This window comes from Strix uralensis, chromosome 11, assembly GCF_047716275.1.
Source record: "Strix uralensis isolate ZFMK-TIS-50842 chromosome 11, bStrUra1, whole genome shotgun sequence".
Classification (NCBI taxonomy): Eukaryota; Metazoa; Chordata; class Aves; order Strigiformes; family Strigidae; genus Strix; species Strix uralensis.
The window spans coordinates 10,286,693-10,313,269 of record NC_133982.1 but is presented as its reverse complement, the minus strand read 5'-3'; the positions used below and the strand labels follow the sequence as shown (position 1 = coordinate 10,313,269).

General features: G+C 44.1%; 1 protein-coding gene across 3 annotated transcripts; it reads right to left on the bottom strand.

Annotated features, from left to right (window-relative positions):
• Nucleotides 1-2: 2 nt before the first annotated feature.
• Nucleotides 3-25,456, bottom strand: GOLM2 (golgi membrane protein 2). Of its 3 annotated transcripts, XM_074880565.1 has the most exons (10): nt 24,779-25,455; nt 18,188-18,242; nt 17,083-17,185; nt 15,946-16,036; nt 14,903-15,047; nt 13,998-14,078; nt 13,541-13,639; nt 11,962-12,135; nt 5,486-5,653; nt 3-1,400 (listed from the first exon to the last, which is right to left on the bottom strand). In XM_074880565.1, the coding sequence occupies exons 1-10, from the start codon at nt 25,103-25,105 to the stop codon at nt 1,327-1,329; spliced, it is 1,317 nt and encodes a 438-aa protein (XP_074736666.1). In that variant the 5' UTR covers nt 25,106-25,455; the 3' UTR covers nt 3-1,326. The 3 variants fall into 3 exon arrangements, with proteins under 3 accessions (XP_074736666.1, XP_074736668.1, XP_074736667.1); XM_074880567.1 differs by lacking the exon at nt 5,486-5,653 and having other exon boundaries at nt 3-853; nt 24,779-25,456; XM_074880566.1 differs by lacking the exon at nt 5,486-5,653.
• Between the last annotated feature and the right edge of the window lie 1,121 nt (nt 25,457-26,577).

Here is a 26,577-nt window from a genome sequence, read left to right as displayed (position 1 = left end):
GATGCATCACCAGAATCTGAAATTTTTATTTCTTGTATATTTAAGACTGATCGGTAGAAGATTCCCGTGGCCAAAAAAAAAAAAAAAAAAAAAAATCATATGACCATTGAGATTTATTTAAAAGGTTCACTGAGTTGGTGTCGAGCAAACCTGAACTGTTACTTCAACCTGGAACCTGAGTACAGAGAGAAAGTACAATCACCCATGTCAGAGGCCCTATCGTCTCTCTTCACAGTAGCCCTTTTGGAGAAGCAGGCTAGTTAATAACCTTAATTTCCACTCCTGTCAATCAACAGAATCATTTCCATAAAATTCAGAAAGTGCTTAAACACAGAATACAAAAAGTATCTAACTTACAAACCTTCCGATATAGAAAATCAAAAGGTGGAGCATGGCAGATGTTCAGAGATCTGTATCAAAGTATTAAATTGTAAATTAACCAGAGTGACTGCACAGGATGGATGCCCGAGACAGCGGAACTGCACGTGACGTGTTTGCTGAGTTGAGGGTTGTTCCTTCCGTCACGGTTCCCACAGAGCTGATGGAGACTTCTCCCTTTCTCACTAACGCACTTGCTCTCTTTAACACACACACAAAGATTTCCTACAAGCTGTGCTGAATTATTTATATTACCTTTTAAAATAAGCTATTAGTTACACAACCTCTTCAGGATGTATCAACTCATTAAAATTCTAATATGACCGATTTCCAGCTCGAGCGACAAGATTTGGTCACTGTACGCGAGAATTAAAACGGTACTTGCTTCCGAAGACTGCCAGAGCCTTTCCTCAGTTACATTAAGGAAGGAGCAATTTTTTAAACATTCAGTTTTCATTCTCAACTGCTAGCTCACCTGCAAAATACAAAAACACGGCACTCATGAGAAAAGCAGGAGTATTTTTGCTCATACAGGTATTACTGTAGAAAAGGAGTCCTTTGGCTGTACATTGTTTCCACAGTGTATTTCTTACATGAGATACAAACTGTACAAGTTCTCCAGTTTACAAAGTTTTCTAAATTGCAGAAACAATTCAGCCCGTATTTATAATATCGGTTTTAAATGTAAAGATTATTACAGATAAGGTACAGTCTAAGTAATTGGCTCAATGTAACAGCAAAAATGTAGTTTTAATACAATTTGCAATAGTACAACTATGCACATATGTACAGAACTGTTTCCTTCTGTTACTTCGCTGACTTTGAGTATACTCGTCACTTTTTATGATCAGCTTCCTTTAAGGTAAAGTAAAAATGGTTCAGTTTCGCAGCACTTCAAGTTCCTCCGTGGAAATCTCCTCTTATCCACATTCCTGCCTCACTCAGGCCTTAAAGAACTCCATCACTGAAGCGTGGCTTGCCATAATCAACGAGGTCGTTTTGTAGGTCTCTTTCTTCATCATCTGCAATTAAAACATGCAGCTGATGCGATACCGCTGAAGAAATCCTTCCCCAGGCTTTCCCCGAGCATGCTGCTAATGCCTCCGTCCACACGGAGCTGCCTCGCCCGCGTACGGGAATGAACTCATGGGGGAAACACGGGAACGCACACGGGCCCGCGAGCGCACGTCCGGCTGCCAGCACTCCGGGACAGGGTCCTTGGCTTTACTGCAACTGTGTGCCAGCAATTTATTGACTTAAGAGACTGCAGAACTAGTTAAACTTACTACTGTAATTTGAGATTCTTCCTGTAAGGATTTCAATCTCTTCCCACTAAAACCCAACTACAAAGTCAACTGCTTTGGAAAGTCACACTGCCGTTTTTTAAGCCATTCTAGAATCAATATGCTGTAAGATTCTGCCAAGGCTGGGTGCCTCCTGGGACTGGCGCAGCCAAGCCAGCACAGCCCCCTCCACGCTGGGGTAATCCTTTTCCCACCTACTTCGCAGATTTGGGAGATGATGCCTTTCAGGCAAACATGGCACAGCAAATTTTTCAGTGATGGGAACTTTTACTAATGCTGGAATTGACTTTGCTGTCAACATTTTTACATACTGCTACCTCGCGCCTCAGACTTGAGGGTAAAATTTGAAGAGAGACTGTAAAAAATGTACAAGGCAGCTCTCAACCTTACCCAACCTACCACCGGAAATCCCCGCTCCGCTCTCAGCACTGCTGGACTCAACAAGAGGTTTTTCAGCGCTGCTCTTCACAAACAAGCCCGTCCAGCCAGGCTCCCACGTGACCCGCGCTCAGCCCCGCAGCCAAGGCGCCGTCTCTGGCATCGCTGGGCCGTGGGTGCCCAGCCAGGGAGCCAAGAGCCAGCAGCGCGTCTCCCTCCTGCACCCGGGTCCTCTTTACAGGGGATTTACAGCTTTGTCCTTCACTGGAAGAACAAAGGTGTTTCATCTTGGCTCTCCGATCCACAATGATTGTGTCTCTGCACCACTCTACTCTGTCCTACTTCTTGGCTTTTGGATTTTAGCATAATGAAAAATGGTAAAATTAAAACAAACACACTTATGCATTCCCAGTATAACCATTTACTCTAGCACATGCAAAAAAATCCATGAAGAAAATGCACACTGATTTTGTTTTTTCAAGTGATGCTTTAAAATATAATATTCTGCATTCTACCTGCCAGAATTCTGATCTCTCCTGCGTGGGTCCCCAGCCTTCCTTCCTCAATAAGCAAAAAAGTCCTAAACTTCAGTTTGTCTCAATTAATAAGCTTTTCTTGCATTTTAAAGCTGTGTTCCTTTATATTCAGGAAAGATGCTTGCTATATATTCAGGAATATACCTATTTCCATTCCTATATTCAGGAACGGAAAGCAAAGTTTAAGTTTACCACGTCTTTTACCAGATGCTGAGCTGCCTGAAGCTCTCCAACACTTTTACAGCACTGACTGGTCAGACTGCCCGCAAGGTGAGTGCCCGCTGCTCACCCCCCAGCAGCAAGAGGCTGAAGTTTATCTACGTGACATGGGCTTTGTTGGGTAAGAAACGACCACTACAGCACGTGGATATCACTTCATTTATATCATCTGCCACCAGCCAGCCACCACAAAAATATATTTACTATAGTAGAAGCCAACAACTTTTAAATATCACCCTGCATTTCAAGCAGGTGGACTGAAAGAAGGAATGCCAGACATTCATGTGCGTGTATGTTCCAAATTTGTGTATTTTCCTCTGATAATCTAAGGCCCTCACATTTTCTGTGGCAACAGAAAAACATGTTTAATTAAATTGCTTTGTTTGCACATGCCACATGCTTTGTTCCAACCTAATACAAAACCATGTGATGCTTTTCTGATAGTTTTTAGACAGAAATTCAGTGGGTTTTTTTCCCCCTCCCTAAACAATTATAACCACCCTCCCTCCAAACGCCCACAATTCTACCCTCTCCTACTCTGCAAACAAGTTAGTGTAAAGACTAAAGCAAACACTTTTTCCAAAATGCTACTTGTGGAAGCATGGCTTACCATGCTGGTTGACTCGCATCAAATCAAGTCAACAAGTTACTAGAAACAACTTAACAGTGCTGGAAAACTAAGTCCGAGGTAGTAACCTATGCTGCTCAGACTGTTCTTCAGGAAAAGGCTTCCAGAAGTCACTCCTTAAGCTTTAGTACCAGATACTAAATCCATTATGTCTACACACATATAGAGAGGGGTTGATCAGAAAAAAGATTTCTGCCAAGTCCAAATTTAAAGCCACCAGAGCAGTGAACTGACAGGCACCACATCTAAAAGGCAAACAGTTTTATGAGGCCACTTTCAGTTAGAGCTCTTTGGGTTTTTTTTCAAATACCCTTTGCATAGCAAGCTACATAAGCCCAATCTCTATGATTCTGAACATTCTCCACCACTTGCTACTATATCATACCCACCTTTTCATAAGCGATGTACAGGAATGCTGTACCAGTGGTAGTTTACAGCCTAGATACTAACTCTTGCTACCTAAACCATCAGTTTCCCTGGACAGGCCCCTGTGGCAGCACACTGGCGCTGGTGAGCAAACCCGAGCCCTGAGGTAGAGCAGGAGCTGTGTCCCCGCGGGGCTGGGGCAGCCCACCTGCAACCCACCTCCCGCCGAGGCTGCGGGAGGGACGAGCCCGGGGCTGGGCGAGGCGGGTGGCAGAAGGCAGCACAGACCCAGGGACAGTTACGTGGCCGCGATTAAAACCTCAAGAATTGCATTCTGAAGCCCAGTTAAGGAACTGGTGTGAGGCATCACCTGCTGTCTCCTGTGGGGAACTGAACTGAAAAACCATGAAGAACCTGACCCACGCAACTGCTTGGCTTTGCAGAGCGGAGCTCAGCCACACAGTGCTGCGTGACATACCACAAGATCATGCCCATGGGGAGCAAGTCTCCTACTTCCACAGCATCAACAGAGCGGCTGCATACCCATGTGCCCAAGCACATCACAACCCAGTAATCACCCATCCAGAACAGATGTTAGCAATCCCCAGTGGCTAAAAGCCACTGCTAGTTTTGGGCAGAAGTGTAACAAAACAGGCCATGCCTTCTGGAGCAGCAATTGGTAAGTTAATGAATTGCCCACGGTTCTGATCCGTACTTTTCTGTGGCTTGTTCATGAGTTCAAGCTGCCAGCCTAGCCAAAAAGTGCTGACGCTGCCTAGCTAGATGCATGCCCACAGAAATCAGTTGCTTTTTATCAGCTTTTTTATCAGCTTTTCACCATTAATTATGCTTAGATACCAATTAAATACATGTCTGAAAAACTACCAGCTAAAAAACTTGTGGATCAAAAATCAGGGTGCCTGTAGAACTTCAATCGGGGTTGGGTTTTTTACCTCCCTCTATTTTGCACTTTCCTTAATTGGAAATACTATATATATTTATGTAAATGCTTTCACCCTGCAGACATGCAAGCCTTTCACAAAATTTTACCGAAAAAGTGGATGGAGGAGGGCAGACAACGTGGTCGATACATGGCAGACAAGCAATGGAGAGGCGATGCACTGAGGCATGCAGGATGAGAGGTGCTGAACATGCAGATGCGGGGATTAGGCTGGCACCAGATTAATGAGGTTTGAAGTTTGGTTAGCAAGGAAAGCCAGAAGCCTGTTGAATCTGTGTACGATGCACCGAAATCACACTTCGAATTGCTAACTGAGACCTCATCGCATACCACCTTGAGGCAGGCGTGACAGAAGCAGTACTCAGAAAAACTACACTTCTGTATTTGAAAATTACTTTAGTAATGTCAGAGATTAGATCCCAACACGCTAGATACCAGATTTGGGGTTTTAGACAAAATAATTTCTGCAATTTGAAGTGTCTTGATTCTCCCAGCAGAAACTGTTTACACAACTGCCATCAGGTATCCGAACCCTCTCACTGTAACGCTGCTTCCAAACGGAGAGCAAGACCAAATTGTAACGGTTGCCTAAAGCTTATTTATTCTGTATTAGAAATTTGTGATCAGCTAAAAATAGTGAGGCTTTACACAAATTCAACAAGTAAACTCAGCGTGGATTTTATTACAATGGGATGGAGACAAGGCCCAAGCTCACCTTGGACGTCTTCTTCTCCACCATCACCATCCTCTTCCTCATTGTAAGCCAGCTCAGCCTGTTTGTCTGCCTCATACTCACCCACGTTACCATCATCCCCATTATAATCTGCCAGTTTAGAACCCTGCTGCGGATCAACAGGGGACTCATTCTCATCAAAGAATCGGCCTGTGAAGTAGGCAAAGGATTAAGTCAGAAGCAGAGAGGAAAGAAACAGGAAGATTCTAAACGAAAGCAGACGGCAGGTTAAGATAGTCGGGGGTTTTGTAGTAGTTTCAGCTGGAGGAGAAGGGGTAGGACGGAGAGGGCTTGGGCAGGGGGAGAACAAGGCTTATGGAACCCCTCTGCAAAGGGCGTACGCAGTCTCTCCGCACTTGGATCTTGTGAAATCCCATTGTTACAAGCTTCACTCTCCGGAGGAAGGAGCTGGAGTAAGCGTCCAACCAAACAGCTCCATCTTTGACTACCTACAAACGCTAATAACAAGTTTTCTTAAAATCCTGAAGAGCATTCCATGGAAGCTTTGGTCTCTAGACTTTTGCTGAGGAGGACTGGCATTTTCCTACCCACAACAGAGCAATATATTGCTGACTTTGTATATGGAGACACCTGCAGCCTGTGCACCATGCTGTCAAGGGTGAAAACCTAGCAAGGATCTGCCTTGCACCTCTGAACTGATTTCTTTAACTACCTAATTAATTTGGCTTTACACTCTGGTTTCCTATTAAGCTTTAACAGTTTTCAAAGTGTTCTGAATCCAGTATTTTTGTATCCCAGCAAAGAATGAAGAATAGTTCCAGATACTGAAACAATGCACAAGAAAAATGAGAATTAGCTGGAACAATGAAACGACCAGTCAACCAAGCACACAATGAAAGATTAACGGTGTGATGTCAAGTTCAGAGCTGGTGTTTACTGGGATACAAGATCCGTTCAAGTCCAGCGCAGCTCAGTCTGCTTGCCCATTCCTTGAAGAACGCAACACTGAGTCTGCAGAGGACACAAGTCTGGAGGGATTATGTATAAATGAAAAAAAAAAAAAAAAAGAAGGATTAAAGTGTGACACAATCTTTACAGACTGGAAACGGACTGAGAAAAAAGTCTGCCAAGGCAGATGTGAAGTGATTCACAGTGGAAGCAATTAAACAGAGAAGTAAAACTGAAGAATAGGATTTCAAAGTTAGGATTAAAAAGGAGGTTGGGGTTACAATGGACAGATGTAAAAATGAAATTATTTCTTAAGACAATGAAAACTATCACATATGGCAGCATATAAAAATCAGGACAGAAACAATAACACAGTGGTTATCTGGGGGGGAGAAAAGCAGAAAAATCACATCTAGTGCAGCTCAAATGTACAGAAACAGAAGTTTCAGTTATTTTCATAAAATAAGCAAGAAGAAACTATGATCTGTTTAGAAATCAAAAGTTTAAGTATTATTCATTCTCTATTCATCCCTAATTGAGTAATCCTTGCTATGACTGTATTTTTGGACACTGCATTGTATATAAAAAGCAGACAGAACTGTACAACTCGCACATGTTAAATATCAAACAAGTTATCGAAAGACAACTGAATGCACTTAACTTACAGAAAAAGCAAGCCTGTAGATATGCCAGAAATATTGTGAGAAACAAGTACTGAACACATTTCAGCTGACAGAAGGTTAAAATGTTATCAAGGGATCCTGGCCCAGAGGCCTGCGAGCGGGAGCTCGCCTGAGCACCCAGCGCCCGGGACCGCCTGGGCAAGCTCGGGCTCCAGCACCGCCCCGGGATGCAGCTGCTCTTCCACCACAGGCGCTTCGTTCTGCTCTCAGCATTGGGTATTTTAGCTCAAGCTACCCCACGCCAGGGGAGGAAAGGCCAAGCACGCAAACCTCGCCGGCAGTGGGGAGGGCCCAGGCGGTCTGGCCCCACCACGGGGTGTGCAGTCAAGGGCACAAGAGGTTCAGGCAGTAGATGACTTCTCGCACAGCAGCGGGAGAATGTCGGTACTCCGACATGATGCACGTACAGTGGTCTGGGGATACCAAGACTTGAGGCAAACAGCAGTTGCCAGTAGTTGGACCCAGCAAGGCCCCCACTGAAACTGGTAAATCTGGAGTCGTGATGGCAGCGTGGATCTCTCTGAGCACTCCAGAGCCAAGGCAGTGTCTGTACCGCAGCGCTGCAGGGGCTGGCTCCGCGAGGCACACTGCAGTATGCTGGCCTGAAGCACGAGCGGTTAGTGACAGCACGGGGTGCCCCGTGAGGATGTCACCGATGCCAAAATCTGCAGGTAACATTTGCTGAAATGAATCCTGCGTAGACACAGGGGTATTACTCCAAGCTGGATCCCTACTCACACACTACTCGGAGCAGCTGTTCACATGCTCATCACTAAGGACCTGCTCACAGGACAGCTCCGAACAGCAGCCAACGGGAGGGCAGCTGCACCCAGCCCTTTCCCAGGGTGCCAGGTAAGAGCACAAACAGCGACTCTGCTGCAGACACTTTCGGGTTCTGCTGCTTTTGAAAGCGAACAGCTGCGATGTGCCCATCTCTGTACCTAGTACCAGAGTTGCTTTTTCAATCTATGCTATCAAAATAAAGGAAAATATCTTTTGGGAAGAAGTTCTCCGATTCTGAAAGTGGACAGGTATGACAGATCCCCTGAGCAATGACGGTTCCTGGTCTCACCCCCGGGGCTGATGCACATCACCAAAACCCCGGCAAAAGCTGCGTGCCAGAGCCAGGCTCCGCTACCCCAGAGGGATGAACTTATCACGGACCCTTCAGAGCAGCCACTGCCAACCAACTGAGAAATAAATCCTCTCCCAACCTGGATTAGCTATTCCCATACATGACAGAGAAAGCCCCTCCCTCACTGCATCATCACAGCATACAATGTGAGTTGTTACAAATGTGAAGGAGCAAAGAGAAAAGGAAAAGAGTAGTCGGTGATGGTGGCTGACTCTCAGGTCCACAGCCTACAATGGAGACATTTCATTCACTGCTCCTGCCTACAAAGCTGGTCCCCCATCATCTAATCCACTGCCAGGGAAGGCAGCCAATCCATTTAAAAACCCCAACTGAAATACGAAGCCCAGTCATTTCTGCTGTAGCCACTCAGCCAGACAAGTGTAAGAGCTTCAAGAAGCTACTTGAATGAACTAAACAAGTCTTGCACATCTCAGGATCCACTGAGTGGAAGAAAAGCTTGCACAGGTTGCACGCCAATTCTGAATACACCTATCCCCACTTCACCAGAAAGATCCATGAGTGATAGTAAAATAACTGAAGCCTTCCCTACAGATCTGTTTCTTAAAAAAACCCCAATATAGCCCCAAAACCCAACAAAACAGCAAACTGATGTCCATTCCCCACCTCTTCAATTCTGGTCTTTTTAGAGATTTTTTTTTTTCCCCTCATAGTAAACCCCACTTTTTTCTTCCTCTTCCCTGAATTCCTTCCAGCTTCGCATTGTCTTTCTTTGATATCTAAAGCCAGAGGACGGCCCCATAAGCACTAGGTAAACCAGAGTTAGCTACTCCCTCTCATGACCTTATCTGACATTCCTGTTCACACATCCCAGAAGAAAAACCTCACTTCAAACATCTGTCAGTGACCAATGCCCACCGTCGACCACATCAGTTTGACCGAGCTGCTCGCTTGCTCTTTGTCCCTTACTCTGCACATGCAATTCTCCATTCTCATTGCAGACTACTTTTATATTTACAAACTTTTACGCTGCTGAACCACATCTCATATATGGTTTACCATCCAGCACTCAAAATACCAAACAGTGCCAAGCAAGGGATGCATCTTTGTAAAGCTCACAGAAGCTTTTGCCTGGATATATGCTAGCTATGCCTGGAATAGTCTTAAAACTGTGCACCCACCAAACAGCAATTTACTCCTGACCAGGTCTCCATTAATTTGCCTACAACAAAGTCACATTCCTGTTTCTACAGCTTCCGTTCCTTTGAACGCATACTTCTCAGATCACGTCACTGACACAGTCTGCTCTGGAGAAATCCGTGTTAACCACTTGTCATACTGTATTCAAACTGATCAAGAATCTGTTCCCAAGCATTGGTGCTCAGCTGCTGGGTCTCCAGAACTCCTCAAACCCTCTTTCCACGCACTTTTCAAAGACATGTCTATTTGCGGTATGATGGTACCGCTCTCAAAGTTGCTAATGGTTCAGAAACCATTTCAGGTAGCTTCTTAAACCTCGCGGATGAGGCCTGGCACAATCTGCAGCCTCTGTCCTTGGGGGGCTACATGGGCGTGGGGGGAGGAGGAGAGAACACCCTCAGCTCCCCCATCCCTGTGCACCCCTTCATGGCAGCACAGGCACCTGCTAGCAAACTGGCTATATGCTCACAGGCCCCACTTCAATTTAACCTCTGCTTCAGAAGAGCAACTAGAACATCTTACAAGAATAAATGGTGTATTATTTTAAACTTATTTCTCTGTTATTCACGGAATATTTAAAAGATTGCTAGAGATTAACACTTTTTTCCTAAAGTTTCTCCAAGCTACAGATGTGCCAGTCAAGTTTTAGACCATGAAAAGGAACCACAAGTTAATGCTAATGAAGGGAATTTCACAAAACCTTTTATGACAAAAAGGAATTCAGTTTCGTTTTCCTGAGAGCAACCCTAGCTTTCAGAATTCTTTTCATTGATCGCTGAAACCAATTCATTATTCTATTTCAACAAAATTATTATTTCTATACCACTATTTATCCAATCCACAGCATTATCACAGGTTTCTGGCAGGAGGCTACAGAATCCCTTTCTCCTCCCAGTTCTCATGACTCTGGAGACGGCTGTTCTGATGTGATAACTTGACATCTTGGAATACAGATTTTAATCAGAAACCAAAGTCTAAGTGAAAGCTACTTTGTTGTAAGTACAAAGACATTTAAAGTTAAATCTATATAATAGCTATATAAAATAAAGAAAAATCTTATTTGGATAATAAAACCCAAAAAGGGATGTTTCAGCACTATGTTTTTTCTTCCAAATGGCCCTTCCCCACCCAAATGCTAAACAATTGCAATTAGTTCTTCAAAAACAACTAGGTTAAGGCACAGAGTATAATGACTAGTTATACTAATACTTAGGAGTATAGTATCTCCACCGATACCATAAGAAACTTGTTTCACTATAACGTTCCTGCAGTGCCCTGGTTTCGGCTGGGATGAGTTCATTCTTCCCAGCAGCCGGTGCAACGCTGCGTGTTGGATTTGGTGTGAGAACACTGCTGGTATCACACCGATGCTTCAGCTGCTAAGCGGCTGAAGGATTTTTCAGTTCCGTGTGCTCTTCCAGCAAGGCAAAAAAGCTGGGAGGGAGCACAGCCAGGAGAGCTGACCACAACTAGACGAAGGGCTACTCCAGATTATATGACGCCAAGCCCAGTATAGAAACTGGGGAGGAGTTGGCTGGGAGGGGCAGATCCCCACTCGGGCATCGGTCAGCGGGTGGTGAGCGACTGCACTGTGCATCACCTGCCTGTCTTGGGCTTTATTTCACTCAGAATCACAGAATCATCTCAGCTGGAAAAGACCTTGAAGATCATCTAGTCCAACCATTAACCTAACACTAACTGTTACTCTTTTTGTTATCTTCCTTTTCATTACTAATATATTATTATTATTATATTTTATTTTAGTAATTAAACTGTTCTTATCTCAACCCACGAGTTTTACTTTTTTTTTCTCCGATTCTGCTCCCCATCCCACTGGGAGGGGAGGAGCAAGCGAGCGGCTGTGTGGTGCTGGGCTCCTGCTGGGGTTTCGCCATGCCGGAGGGGCAGATGCCAAGGCGAGGGCCACAGGCGTGATGCTCCCTGGCGTTACGTGTCAGCCCAAGGTAAAGACGCATCTCAAACCCAAGAGCTCCCAGACAGCTCTGTGCCTATTTGCAAGTCCCTACCTGCTGCCTGCCCACTAAGCCTCAGCAGTGTCACCATCATCGTACTCCATAAACAACAACATGGTTTGCTCCTGTCTGGAGGCCTCTTCCTCGAGCAGATGTGGAAGAGAAGGGTTCTGGAAAACTTCCTCACACAGAGAACAAACTTCTGGCCAATACACATACACCACCACAAAGACCCTCTATGCAAGGGCTGAATTCTTACAATATTGTCCAAAACATCGTATTCAAGTCAAGCGATAGAGTGAATATAAGTCACTCGGTATCATGCATGTACCAAAGGTCTTGACTTAATCTATTTAAATATGTAGCAATTTCGAAAAGCATTTTAAATTCTTATAAGCAAATAATTTTTTTAAATGACTGAATATATATATGAAAGACGACACATCAAGGCATATCTTTTACACAGTAACATACTACATTTCTTTCCAGGCTTACTCTCCACCACTGTAACCATTCCTATTTTCCTGACAGGCGCTATTACAGACAGAAAATACAGTGATTTTCTTAATATACTGAAGTATATGATATTGGCCAACTTACTTTGCTTCATCTTCTGCAAGTCACTAACTCTGCTCTTTGGAATTTTTATATGGTCTGTCTCAATTTTGTGCTCTTTCTGATTTTCCATATTTTCTTCAAAATTTAGGTGCTGGAGAGAATTTGGAGGTATCTGCTTCACCATATCAGCATTTCCATCATTGTCACTGTGCAAACCTACAGAATGAGGAAGCGCATTGGGTTTTTACATGGTTCCAAAAGAAGGCTACAACCTTACTGCAAAAGATAATTCATCACATTTTAATACGTAATCAATCCTAAGTCATTACCTTCTCAGCTGATTTTCTGTATGTACTTAAGCCCTTGATGAAGCCCAGAACAACAATACATTTATGCATTTTTTTATCCTCCTGCTGATTCTGCTTTTCAAATCTACTAAGCATCATTTATTGTTTCAAGAACTATGATCTGAGGAGAAGGTTGCAGTAGGTCACAGGAGTTATGCTAAAAATAATAAGCAGAATCACAGGACTACATAACCAAGGAATACAGAAAATCCTGGTCCCCCTGAAATTCACATCAACCTTCTGTTGACAGATTCTAAATTCAACGAAGCAAGCTTTCCACTTGTTGTCTTTTATATTTTCTCATTAATAAAAGTCAAAATGAAGGACTACCTCAGAACAACAAAAAGAAACAAACTACTTAAAAAAATTGACATTTGGAAATAATAAACTTTAAACTTATATACAGACTTTGAGCTCACTAATTTTGGTATTCTAACCTGCTTACACACCCACTATAAAAGGAAAATAATTAAGAAACTTCTGTTGCCTTTTTTCAAAAGAACTAATAATGGGCATAACGAAAAGCTCCAAGCTGTTTGGTCATGTCACAAATATATAATAAGCACATTATATTTAATGTTTTTTAGCAGAACAGTATTTGAACATGCCACTTGCAGTGCAGATATAATCTTCTCTTTGACATGAAAGCAAAGTGACTTGATCCATGAGCATTAAATTTAAGTGTATTTTCTATGGATTTGTGTCCTTTCTAACTGCAATTCTTCTAAACTTCTAGTTCTCTCACGTCCTAAACCTCCTCCACATCACCCTCAAGTGAGCTGTTCACAGAAACAGGAGGACACTGAGCAGGTAACAGCACCACTGGTTAATCTCTGCATATAACCAGCTACTGAGAGATCAACAATCAACTCCTGATAATACGTTGCAGCCCTGTAATTAGTACCCCTAAGGAGGAATACTAATTTCAGTTACTCTCCTCTGTCCAGTGGAGAAATCTTGAAGCATTTATCTTTGAAACTTCTAACTCTCAAATTTGGCTGAAGTTGGTCAAAAGGCTCAGAAATTATTGGCTGTGAGGGGGATGAAAAGAGGTCACACAGCCAGCAACCTGAGTGCCTCAGGAAGCCAGATGCCATACACTCCATCTTGTGTCCTGTAGAAATTGATCACTGTTTTTCTTTTTGTAATCACATCAAACACGAAGAAGGGGCTGGCCATGTGCATCTAACATTCATGACAGGGCAGCAGATATTAAATACTAAGTTTCCTACAAAATGTTGACAAATGTTGTCACCTGCTAGTAAGAATATTACCTGGTGCCAGATTTGGAGCATGGGGCTGTTCAGTTGGAAGATTTACAACAGGCTGATGACCTTCACTTTTAGGAGCTGAAATAAGTGGCTTCTTTAAAGCTAAAACAAAATATACGGACAAAAGCATTAACATGAAACAAACAGACATTCTATATCAGGTCTTCCTCTAACAATCCTGTAAACTTCTTTGTTGTTTTCTTACTTTTAAACCACAGATGAAAAAATAAAATACAGGATTGGGGTCAGGGGTGTGTGTGGAATTATCAGAAGCATTCAGGTTTGAATATTCAAACCTGTAAAGCACAGTAAAAATTATCATATTTTACACCCCACTTGAATTTTATTACCACAGACAGATTTTAAAACTTTGCATTCACTACGAATCACGTGGTATTCAAACAGAATATATACACCACCAAGAACCCAAATGTGGAAGTATTAGAATATTTCTCCTAACCAGTGGGAGTATCCTCAGCTTTAGCAGGGTCATTATCTTCTATTTCAGGCATGCCTGCATCTCCTCCTGGTTTGATTTTCTCTATAAGACAAGAATAGGATATTCTGAAGTTTGAACAGTGAATTTCCCTCTTGTGGAAGGCTCCAAGACCAGAAAAGTCCTTTACCCACAGAACATGTCCCGGATTGATAACAACACTACAACACTCCTTATCCTGCACCTGCCAAAGTCCCTGAAGCCTCTCTGGGGCAGTGCTCCCCACCTCAGTGCGACCTTCAGAAAAGGATGGGAAAGATGCTCTGCTCTTGGTAACAGAATAAGAGAAGCCTGCTGCAAGAAGCTGGCTGGAACAGACGCTGGACCGATACAAACCAGTGCTGATTCAGCAGCACAAGAAGCAGAAACAAAGGGAACCCATCTGCCTTTTGGGGGAACACCCGCAATAGCCACTCGCCGAGAGCCGCCTGTATGGCTCCCGACAACCAAAGGTCCCTGCTGCTCCTGACTTACCCCGCTGGAGGCTTCTCCCAGCAGTTCCAACACTCCTCGCCTCCAGCCACCTTCTCTGGGCAGATTCCAGCTCTCCAACAACGTGCCCCTTCCCTAGCCCATCTCCCAGGGAGCAGAGAGGCCACCCCCAGCCCACGACTGGCCACGGCAGGAAGGAAATGCCAAATGAGCCAACAAAGCAAACACAAAACTGCGCAAGAAACTACCTTCATAAAAGGAGCCGGAGAAAAGACACACCAATCTCTGGATACCTATAACTCTAACTTAGTACAACCCCATGCAGCTAATCGAGTTATCTGAGCTAAATAATTCATTGTTCCACTTCAGAGATGACAGCAAAGGATGCAACACAACTGGTCCATTATCTACCAGAAACGATAAAACAAAGGAAATACCTTTGCCATTTACAACATGATCTGAAGGCTGCTCATTCTTTACTCCGTTTTTATCTTCTGCCTCTGGAACAGTCTTAGATATTGCCTGGTCATCATTACTGGGGCTTACTTCAGTGTCTTTGCTGGACTGACTTTTTTGTGTGGCCTGTTAGAACAAATGCATAAGGAACCAATATTAAGCACATCCCTGAAAATTACAAAACAAATACCCTCGAATTCAAGATCACTTTGGGTAAGCAAAATCACATTTATGAATTAGATGATCACCAAAGCAAACAACAGCATGAGTACTCTATATACAAACCTAAATCCCAAGGGTAGGAGATAAGAGTATGGAGATGTAACAGAAAATGTAAAATACAGCATGGCTGTATGACGTTTGCATTGGCATAGGCAGCTCAAGTACAATGCAAAGAGGTCAAGACACCATTGGCCATAAGCCTCAGGTCAGAGACTTTGAAACAATCCTAGATTTTAAGAAAAGATCTACTTTAAGTCTGCCTTATTATTTGAAATGTTTGTAAACAGAGACAAAGAAAGGAAATGCATTTTTAAGAAAAGCAGTTATTTCATCTGTTTGTAGGAAGGAGGCCCATATTCTACTGGCAGCTTGCACCATATAATTACACCCTTGATACTATTCAAATACCGTTGTTATTTGCATCACATTAGCACCTCGAGGCCTCAGCAGAGATCAGGTTCCTCTTTGCAATAACCTATATAAGGGTATAAGAACACAGATCCCACTCTGGAGAGCTATAAAGTAATATCCATTTTATAGAGAAAAACTGAAATCCTTAGCAATGATGTCATGTAGGAAAGCTGCAGCAGAGCAAAGAATTAAGCCTGATCTTCAAGGCTTAGTTCACTGCCTGAGCAGAAGAGGCAGATGTTCTTACACCAACACCCACTCAGGGCTGCTCAGGATGCTGTTTAATGAAAAGTTAGGGGAAAAATGTCCAAGGCCTCCATATATTTGAAGTGCTGAGTCAAACAGCAGACTGTGGGCTCTAACTCAACAGAGAAGTTTAGCTGCCCATTACCTTTTGTTCCCGCACAACTTGGTCCATTAGTTTCTTTATGTTTTCTTCATGTTGCAGTTTCATTTCCTTGATCTGCTGGCCACACTGCAGACTTGATTAGAAACACATTATTAGTTATATTTCATTTATTGTATCTGCTCTCCCATAAATAAAATAGGGGGAAAAATATGAAGTGGCACAAAAAGCCAAACCTGAGATATAACTAGAATAGTCTGTCCAAAAAGCTTTGTCCTGGAATGTGTATGGAGTGGAAATGGACTGAACACAGAAAGAAAGCAGAACTGGAAAAAATAGGGACAGAGCAAAAAAACAGTAAAATAAACAGAATGGCCTTGAACATATTTCCTCCAAAACCTGGAAAGCAACTGAAAAGTCAAGCTCCACAGTTAATCTGTCATCAGCATATATTAATTCCACTAGGAAGGCAATATATTTCCCGTGGCTGTCAACACAGAAGATGCACAACCACTACTATCAGTTACTGCTACCAACAAGTAACAAGAGCTGAATGACACAGCTGTCCCAGCTCCTCGAACTAACCACGCGCAGATCAACCCAATTCAACAAAACTCCCGTCTCCCACAAACCCGCAAGGACTCAACATCGCACCTGAAGAATATTTTTAGGTGCAAAAGTTTCAAACATTATCTCAAGTGTTAATCTCCCCTATTCCTCACAGCTTCAGAAGCAGTTGTTCTCCCTGCTTCTCCACCACAAACTTAAAAGGCTGAGGTCAACTTAAAATTTCAATATACACAGTGCTTTCAACTTCAGTTGAAAAAAATGAAGTTACACTTTCAGAAAAACAGCAATTTACAACCTTGGTGGCTTACAGAACTGCGTCGATTAAACTCTTCCAATTATTTGTTAGCCAAGATCTCCATATTATTAAAAAAATGCTGAAAAATTCCAGTGAGTCAGATTTTTCTTAGAGCATAGCTCACTTTGGGGGGAGGAGCAGAACAACACAAAAAATAGAACTTTAAAATCAAACAACTAGCTAAGTTGAAGTCACATCACCAAATGAGTACACTCAAGTTTAAGGATTAGCAGAAATAGGATTAATTTGCACTTTTCAACACAGACCTCCATTGCACACACACAAACTTACAGTTACTTACATTCTTGAAGACATACCTGTCATATTCCAATCTCCTTGTCAGGTAAGTATTGTTCTTCTTGTACTCGTGAAGCTGATCTTCCTGGCGAATGAATTCCTGACGTAATTCTGCTAGTTGTTCTAGACCAAAAACCAAAAATCAACATGAATAAAGAAATATAAGAAAAAATGCCCCATGGCTGATACAACTTTCAATATTGCTATACAGGTTAAAAATATGCTCAAGTTTAATGTTATTTCTTCTAGATATACTTCAAAGATTCTTAAACTAACTTGAAAAAAGATGCCAATTTACTCATGTATGCCAGATGCCAGTATGAATTACAGACCAATTCTTCTGATACTATGCCAAAACCCCTAAATTTTTCTTTCCCTTTTCATTCAAAAGATGTACACAATGCTATTTCACCTATCTGTTGGAAATCTCCTTAATTTCCTGAAAGATTCTGTTATTCTGAGGAACACAAGTACTACTAGGTTGCTTTAGGCCTGATGGTCAAATATTCTTTTTCTGCAATAAGTGTACAGAATAAGTTACCTTCACACTATCCCTAAAATCAATACATATTTCCTGTCTTCACAATTATTCTAGAAGTTTTCCTCCCTGCTCCTCAGGCTACAAATAACTGATAAGCTTCCTACTATTTGAAGTTGCAACTACATAGATACAGGCAGAAATGCCAAGTACATTGTCTGCAGGCATGTTCAAATTTTGGCATTAGCTGTCCCAGGCCACTCTGAAATCCGTAAGATTACGGGCATTGTAATCCTGTCTGTATCTATCAGTCTTAAAAGATATTTTCTGGACCTTTTCTAACCCAGCGTAAGTATCACAGCATTGCTGATCCAAACTACATTAAACTGTGTATTTGGTCATGAAAATAATTCTAGTATCTTGGAAGTAAGCAGTGCGAAAACACGTGACAGTAGAGCAAAGTTTACGAGAGCCAACCCGACACTTATCCAGACCAGGGAATAAACAAATATAATGAAATCTCACATTCTGTGATGTTCCAGCACCACTTGATCCTTCCTTTACAATGTATTCTGCAGTACCTAGGCAGTTAAAAAATACACAACTTCACAGCCTGCCAAATCACTGTTTGGCCATAAATTCCTTACCCTTTAAACGATGTATGTCTGCCATTTGATAGGATATGTTGTTCTGCAGCTTAATCTGAAAGGAAGAAATGGTTATATAAATACAGCCCATCGGCAGGCTAGAGAGGGTTCACACTGCCAAGACTCAGGTGCATTTGTTTGCATTGTAAAGACAATTTATGAGAAGGATTATCAGAACGACATATACAAAATTCTTGTAAATATAAGTAATCTATGTTTAGTGATCTATAAGTGATTTCACCAACCTAAACACTGTATTTAGGCTTTGCTAACACGGACTTAAATTTATTTCCAGAATATATTTCTATCAAAAAAGCAGACTGTCAGGACTAAAATAAACACACTGCATTCTGATACTGCAGGAGGAGATGATGAATTTCCAATGTCAACACATAAGTGTATAAAAATAAACATGCAGCATCATTAGCAAAAACAATTTTTACCTAATGTACATTTAAAGTAAATTTTTTATGTGATGTACCTAATATCCATAATACACAGTTTATTTTTAAGTGAGAATGTGACATCAGTAGACTTTCACAACAGCTTTTAATTTGGTATTTTTAGTAAGGAAAAAATAGCAGTTACAATAAATAAGAAATGCATGTACACAGTGTCATTAAGATGCTTTGGCTTGTTCTTACAGAAAGACATATGTAAAGACAAAAAATAGCAGAAATGAAGAGAAAGATGCACATGTAGAACATGCTGAGAAAGGGTGAAAAAATCCACCACTGTCATCAGGCAGCACTGGTGTAATTATTTTTCTTGTAGTTTCATGATGGGTATAAACAGTAACTCTAGAAAGGTGCTGGAAGAGCGCTGTCATTCTTGGGTTACAAGGTCAGAATTACCTCTGGGAATACCAAGATGAAGCACAAGTGCGGGGCGGGGGATACACACACACAAACACAGAGGCTATTTCAACTCCCCCACAGATTCTGCAGCTCAATGGCTGAGTCAGTTACCTACATTTCCTGTCAAAACAAACAAAAAAGACGTATGCCCTTACTTTAAGACTTCCTCCACCCACCTCTACCTTCTCTTTTACCGAATTATTCATTTCTGTAAAAGTGTTTCATGTAATGTTTTTGTTTTTAAAAGCGGCACTCAAACTCTGGGGGCCTGACTCAGTCTGTCCCACACGGGCTGAGGGAGGCATCTGTGACTTCAGGAACTACGGCCCTACCAGAACTGCTGAAATCGTGATTTTCTGCAGAACACAGTGTACACGGAGGCACGCATCCAAGAGCTCCAGCCACATAATAGAGGCTCCTTATGAAACAGAGCGCTCCGTCGAGAGTTTTGTTTGCACCAGACTGCGGTATCCTGGCTCATCCCTCGCAGCAGCGCTCACACGGGCAGCACCGGCAGCGAACGCGGCCCCGTGGCCCGGAACAAGCGCCAAGAGGGTTTCTGGAGAGGCACCACCGCGATGGTGGGAACGCCCAGCCACTTCACAAGGCTTTTCCCGAAAAAAGAAGGACCGGCAGATGATGCAATCTTTTGGAAACCCGAGAACCCTGACCATACCGCTCTGAAATACAATACAAAATAAAAACACCTAACAGGGACACTTAAGGAGCCAGCTCGACACATTAGAGAAGCAGCTACACATGTGCTCTGCCCCCCAAGACATTTAAGGCACTCCAGTTACAGGATGCACAAAGAACAATACGCAAATAAAATGAAAGCCTGCATTGGACTTCCTATGCTTTATTTTAAAATGCAAGTAAGCCCCATGGCGGGGACTTCATGCAGAAGCACAAGCCAAAAGCCAAGCCCTTCCATTCCAATAGGCGCCTATCTTGCCAGCTCTCCATCAAACGGGCACCGGGACAGGGGAACAGATACAGAGAGTGATTTGTTGAGTGGTAATGAGAAAGTATCTTTTCCTACTTTGCAAAGCCACTGGTGATAACCAAATTTTTTCCTGTCCTCCGCTCTAATGCGGTTCTCTCCCAGAACCCAGTAAATCCACAAAGGAGATCCTGGGAAGTAGCAGGTTCTGTTTTCAAACCTTCATCTATCAGAACTCATACCACAGAAAGCCTTCCCACTGGCTTGCTTCTGCTCAGCCTATAAAACATTTGACTTGAAATGAGCTGGAGGAGGGCTGCCTGTCTGTTAACAGGAGTTTGATTTGAAGATAGCATCAGCTTTATCACACAATCTTTCATTTTGGCAATTTAGAGTTTCAGAGAAAAGTGACAGAATTTATATCCAAAACAGCTCAGCTGACAGCAAATGTCCCTCATCTGAGGGATAGAAAGCGAAGAAGCTTTTTTATGATTCATGGGATCTGATCCACCTACACATGCAAAAAAACCACACTCCACAAACCATGGCACTAGTCCAGTTCTTTCTGAGCTGTGTCCTCTGAGAGTCTAGACCTGTTTGTGCTGTTTGTATTTCTCAGTGGCTTCTCAGATCCTTCCCAAAGCAGTTGGGATGTATAAAAGAAATTCTCTGTGGCCCAGTGAGCTCTGTGCAGGAAAAAAAACATCAAAGATCCCGTGCATGCTGGAGCTATATACACGCAAGGCAACCTTCCAGTGCTGTCTGAAGTGTAACGGTCTCCTCATGTAGTGAAAGGCAGCGTAAGGGAAGAAAGTTCTGAACACGCTGGAGCTTATCTGTGTATGGCAGGGCAGAACGCAGGTGGCATTGCTCTCCGATTAAGTTTGTGGTAAATGGCAAACCTCCACCTGTATTCCCCGCTGAGTCATTTCTTTATCTAGCAAGAACACCCTCTGGACTGCCTGTGTCCGTGCCCCTCCATGCAGCTTCCCCAGCCTGGGTGTTCCCAACGCGCTGCCAGGGCACGGGAAAGCTGTTTAGAAGGCTGCTTGCACGACGGTCTATGCGCAACAGTTCCGTGATCTCCCTACTACCGCCAGCTGCCTTTTTCAGAATAGGCAGTGCTACCAGCAAGCAATTAGTGCAGCGTTAGAGGTGATGCTGTGATCATCAGGAACATGCCTCAAGACTGGAAGAGGCACTCAACATCACTGCTGCAAAGCTACAGCGTTGCAGACGGAGGAGCTATCCAGGAGTTTTGGCAACAAAGAACATAACCAGCTGCTCCCAAGGATGTTTGACTAAACAGTTTCATCGTACAATGCACCATTCCTAGGCACCATGTCTAGGGGCGAGCTGTATCACACACCTGGCACAGCCAGCAGCAGCTCTGGAATGAGAAAGGCACGCTCCCCAGAGCCGCGCTAGCAAACACACCGCTACCAACCCCTACGCGCTGGCTGGCAGCCAGCTGGAAGCTCTCCACCACAAATTCCTGCCATTCAATCATTTTATCGAGCTTATTGCAAAGGGATGTGTAGAGCTATGAAAAAAACCAGTATCCTCATGGTATGCTGCAAAAGAGCATGAGATACTCAGGAAACTAATGCTACCTCGGCATGCACCACCTCCCCAAGTGTGGGGGGTGGGGGGGGCTGCCACTACCCGTCTGCCTCCCACGAGGAGCTCCAAAAGAAGTCCAGCAGACCATCATGAGCTCATCACAGGGTGATAGGAGAAAAGAATTCCCAAGAACCCAGGCTTTTTTACTTTCCTTTTTTTTTTTTTGGAACACAAGACACTAGGTCACGCTAGTACATTTGCTCATAAGAGCAAACAATATTCTGGTGCAGTGTGACTGGCTTGTTACGCATGCAGGGGGAGGGAGGAGACAGACAAGGGTTTGGGCTTGACTACTGATATCACCGAGCTAGGAGGAAGCTGCCTGCAGAAATTCAAGTTGCCTCAACAGGGGGAAACGCACACTTGATTTATATGACCACAAGGCAAAGAATCTCTAATGAAGACAAAGGAGCATAAAGCAGGATTGACACCATGATAACCACAAGAGCAGCATCTTTCAAAGGAGTTTTCTATGAAACAAGCCTAGATCTGTTGTGATCACTTGATACCCTGGGAATTACCAGTGTTGGTGTTTTATTACAGCTCCTGCATTTCACAGATGGACTAAGATCATTGGTAAAAAACTGTTCAAAGAACATCCTTGCTTAATTCTATATTAAGAGGGAAAAAAAATATCTTTTAAGCCTTTTTTTGATCAGACACATTATGCCTACTACTCGCTATTTTTTTTGGTAACAGATCTTTATTCTCTAAAGCAGAGCTTTATTCTCTACTCTGTGAAGTACAGTCACTTAAAGGGTTTTTTTAGACAAAAAATAGGATTGTTGCCACTGAGAACATGACAGTAGCTCACATGGGAGGAAATGAGAAAGGGACAGTGACTGGTTATTAATAAAACATACCGCTGTTCTTGCCTATTAAGGCACACCGAACATTTTTAACACAAGAAGAGAGGATATTCAAAAGCTACTAGCTCACATGACCTTAAATGGCAGCTTCTGGAACAAAGACCGAAGATAAGGGCATACACTGCAGCATGCATACAATTAACAATAAAATTAATTGGAGAGGTTTACTAGCCACATTTCTCTTGCCCCTCTCCTGCGAGATGCCAGACTCTGAGAGCGTTCAAAGACCAGCCAGATTTATGGAGAACACCACAGCGGTCAGTAGGCAGGTGCAGCTCAACAGCACCTCAGTTTGTATCATCTGCATCAAAGCGGGCTCTGGCTTCCAGTAACCCTTCCTAGACACCCCGACTTCACACTTGCATTTCCTCTCCTGGCGTCCTATAGCAAAACACCACAGATTTGAAAAAAAAAAAAAAATTCTTGTATTAAAAGCAAGCCTTGCCATGCAGCCCAGTAACTCATAGCTTACTCAAATACCACCAGTGGAGCTTTACACCTGGCAGTCGGTTACAATAATGCATGAAACAAGTTCAGTGCCCTGTGAACAGAGGCTAAACCATGGGAACACAAAATCAACTTCACCTACACAGAGAGCAGCCATACTGCAAACACCCACCTATATTCATTCCTTCGCACACCCTCAGCCACTTCCCCCCCCAAGTCTGCAGTTGGAGGCAGTTTCAGGGCATTTACCAGCCCTCAGCAGTCCTCCTCCATTAATTTGTCCAGTCTAGCCCAAACTCATGTTCTTTTACTATCCTCAACAGCCCGAGAAAGGGAGTTCCAACTTGGTGCCGTGACTGGCCACTGCCTGTGTTTTCAAGCTACTACCACCTTTGGGTGCTTGCTTTTATCGAAGAGGGCAATAAACAACTAACTAAACCTATTTGCCCTCTATTTGCCTGTAAAAGTTCAATTTAAAAAAACAAACAACAAAAAAACAAATCAAAAACCCCAACCGTTTAGAAAACTACCAGTTTTCTGTCTTTTACAAGGGGAAGCATCTTTGTTAAAACCTAACTGCTTTGAGTTCAGCTTCTCTTAGACTTAATTGTTTTCATATTTATATAGAATACTTATTTAGAAATTAAACTAGATTTTATAGTATCACAATATTTTTAATCGCAATGGTGTTACTTGCATTTATTTCCAATGGAGAGCACCAGTATCCACCATTACATATCTAATCAGGCTTTTTATTCCAATCTCAGAACAAAAATTAAAAATGTAAAAGAACATGTTTGCTGAACACACAAATGGCTTAATTTTAATGGTTCAGTAGGAAAGAAAACTTTAATATAAACTTAATCAGTTTGAAGGAGTCTAATTCTGTAACGAGACATGTATGTACTCAGATTTTTCTGTGACAATTAAATGCATTTTCTTATCCTGCTCATCAAATGTGTGATATGAAAGGGCCAGAAAAACAAACTCAGCCAGTAATAAGTCTGAGAGTGCAATATTTCCATAAATCCTGCTGTGATAAACAGTGTTCAATTAGCAGAATTCTGAACTGCATGCAAATAGAGTACACGTTACCATACACGACTGAGTAAAAGAACTTGTCTGCTGCCTCCTCTGTGAAGAGTTGCCTGGGATGATTATGAAAGCGGAACAGTGAAAGTTGATGCATTCACTCATTTTCTCTTCTGCAACAAAACAAATGCCCGGGCCACCTCCACATAGAAGGGCAAACTGAATTTTGTATTAGCTTGTCTCTTTGCAGCTAATGAAAGTGACAAGTTCTATCAGCAGCAAGGCTTTTTTTTTTTTACCAAGTATATGCTGGCTGCATAAGAAGCAGACTCTGATGTGCCTGGCATTTTGAGAGACACAGGGAAAAGAAGCTCAGGGCCGCTACACCTGAACATTGTACTTGTTTTATTTTCCTTGAAGCCAAGCAAACTGTAGTTTTAAGGCTGTGTACAGCTTTCTGACTGATCACAAAAGATCAAATAATCTCAGCAGAGGACGAAAGCTCAAAAATAATAATTTAACAGCCATCTAGAAGACAGTGAGGTCTCGGTGTTTTGCTTCTTAGCACACACGCGGCCTTTGCTGGCCATTTTCAGCTCTTTTCTGGGATGCATTCAGAAACCTGCAAACGTCCCAACTCAAGCAAAGCCAACGCACCAGCTTTAGACACCAGTGCCTTGGGGCGCCTCTGTCACCCACGGGCTGCAGGGACACCGGCCAGCACCCCAGGCAGAGCCACCCCGGGCAGAGGCACCCCGCAGGGCGCCGGGGGACACCCCCCCACCGCCACCCCCAGGCCTGGCTGCCCCCTCCGCTTTACCTTGCTGTCCTCGCACTTCTTCACCTGGCCGTCCCTGGCCTGCAGCTGGCTGCTGAGGTGGCTGTAGTCGGCCTCCTTCTGCTCCAGCTGCTTCTTGTGCGAGTCGACCTTGCCCATCAGGTCCGAGTTCCTCTTCTCCAGTCGCCCCCGGGCCACCTCGGTGCGCTTGGCCTGGCTCTGCAGCTCCGCCACCTCCTCCTGCAGCAGGGCCTGGCGGGACGAGGCGTTCCAGCAGTTGAAGGCGAGGATGGCGATCACCACCAGCAGCGCCACGAAGACAAGGGAAGGCAGACGGCCGCCCCTCCGGTTGGCCCCGAAGCCCACCATGGGGGAGGCCGCCGGGCGGGGGCTTCACCCGCTCACCGCTTCCGCCCGCACCTGAGAGGGGAGAAGCAAGGACGGGGGGCACGAAGGCTGCTCAGGGAGCTGGGCGGCGGGCGGAGGGGCTGCCCCGGGGGGCCGGGCGCATCCCCAGCGGCGGAGGACCCTGAGGGCGGCGGGGGGGGCCCTGAGGTGAGCGGGGGGGCGGGGGCTGGGGCCTGAAGCAGAGACGAAAGAAGCGCAGGCTGTCCAGGGCGGCCGAGGGGAGCGGGGCGAGGGGAAGCCGCGCCGGGGCAGGGCTCTGCCCGCGCTGCCGTGGCCGGCCCAGGCGCCGCTCCCGCCCCGCGGGGAGGGACAGGCCGCAACGCTGCGCTGGCGCCGCCACCGCGGCGCCCCGCCCACCTCGCCGGCCGGCAGTGGCCCGCTCCGCCACGCCCCTTCCAGGATACGCCCCGCCCCTTCCGCCGACCAACTCTCGCGAGACTAACCCGCCGCGCTCTCGCGAGAGCGGAGTCTCCCGCTGTCGGGGAGGCGCCATTTTCTGTGAGGGCGGTGGCGGGGGAGGGCGGGTTTGCACCGCCGGTGGCACCGGGATCCCACGGGGACGGGCTGCGGCGTAACGGGCTGTTGGGGGGAAGCAGAGTAGGCTTCAGCGCTTCTCCTGAAAAATGTTACCTGAGGAAATACAGCGCGTGTTCGAAATTATGTGAGGAAATTAGTTGTTTTATAAGAAATAACCCAGATAAAGCGTTTATTCTTGATCAGATCGCCTCACACACCATGAATCTCTTATCGCAATGGTACATACGTCTCTGAGGGGGAAAGGGAGACAGAGCAGGGCTGGAATGCAGAGCTGGCTTCCACACTCAGGACGTGGGTCAGCCCACGGCAGCAGGCCACAGCCTGCCTGTGAGGGGAAGCAAATTGTAACAAAGGCATGCAAATTTCTGCTGCCTCTGAGACTTTTTTGGGGTTTTTTTTCTGTGGTAGGATTTAAGTACTAGTTCTGCTGTACTACTGTGCCCAAGTACCTTGGACAGGAGAGAGGGTTTGGGGTGAGCTGCAGTGGTACGGCACATGCATGATAAAATCAGTACCTCTGTTGCAAAAAGGTGTTGAGAGGATGTGAGAGAAATAGAAGGCGATCAGTTCTCCCACTAAAAGGAAAAAGGCATAAAGTATAAAATGCATTCCTTTCCTGTGACACAGCATACGTTGTGCAGAATCTGTCGGCTGTGATAATGGTGTCATGGCATATATACCCCTTTCTCTTCTCCACCTGATTCTATACCATTCTTGCATACCAATATTTGCATTTTGGCACTTTTAATTGTTGCTATACTGGTAGCCAATTAATTTGCCAATCTGCTTTCTGCAGATGGCAGTGTAGAATCACATTCTAAATCTAGCGTTGCAAATTTTACTTCATTGTGAAGCTAGACAGTTACAGGTTTTTAAGTCTGCTCTGTTAAGCTAAT

Bases quoted from the DNA above. Each gene is read 5' to 3' on its own strand.
- GOLM2 (XM_074880565.1), bottom strand. From the start codon at position 25,105: ATGGTGGGCTTCGGGGCCAACCGGAGGGGCGGCCGTCTGCCTTCCCTT. The intron at 18,243-24,778 runs GTAAAGCGGAGG...TCTTCCTTTCAG, and splicing joins AGAAGTGCGAGGACAGCAAG to ATTAAGCTGCAGAACAACAT. The intron at 12,136-13,540 runs GTAATATTCTTA...CTCATTCTGTAG, and splicing joins TGCTCCAAATCTGGCACCAG to GTTTGCACAGTGACAATGAT.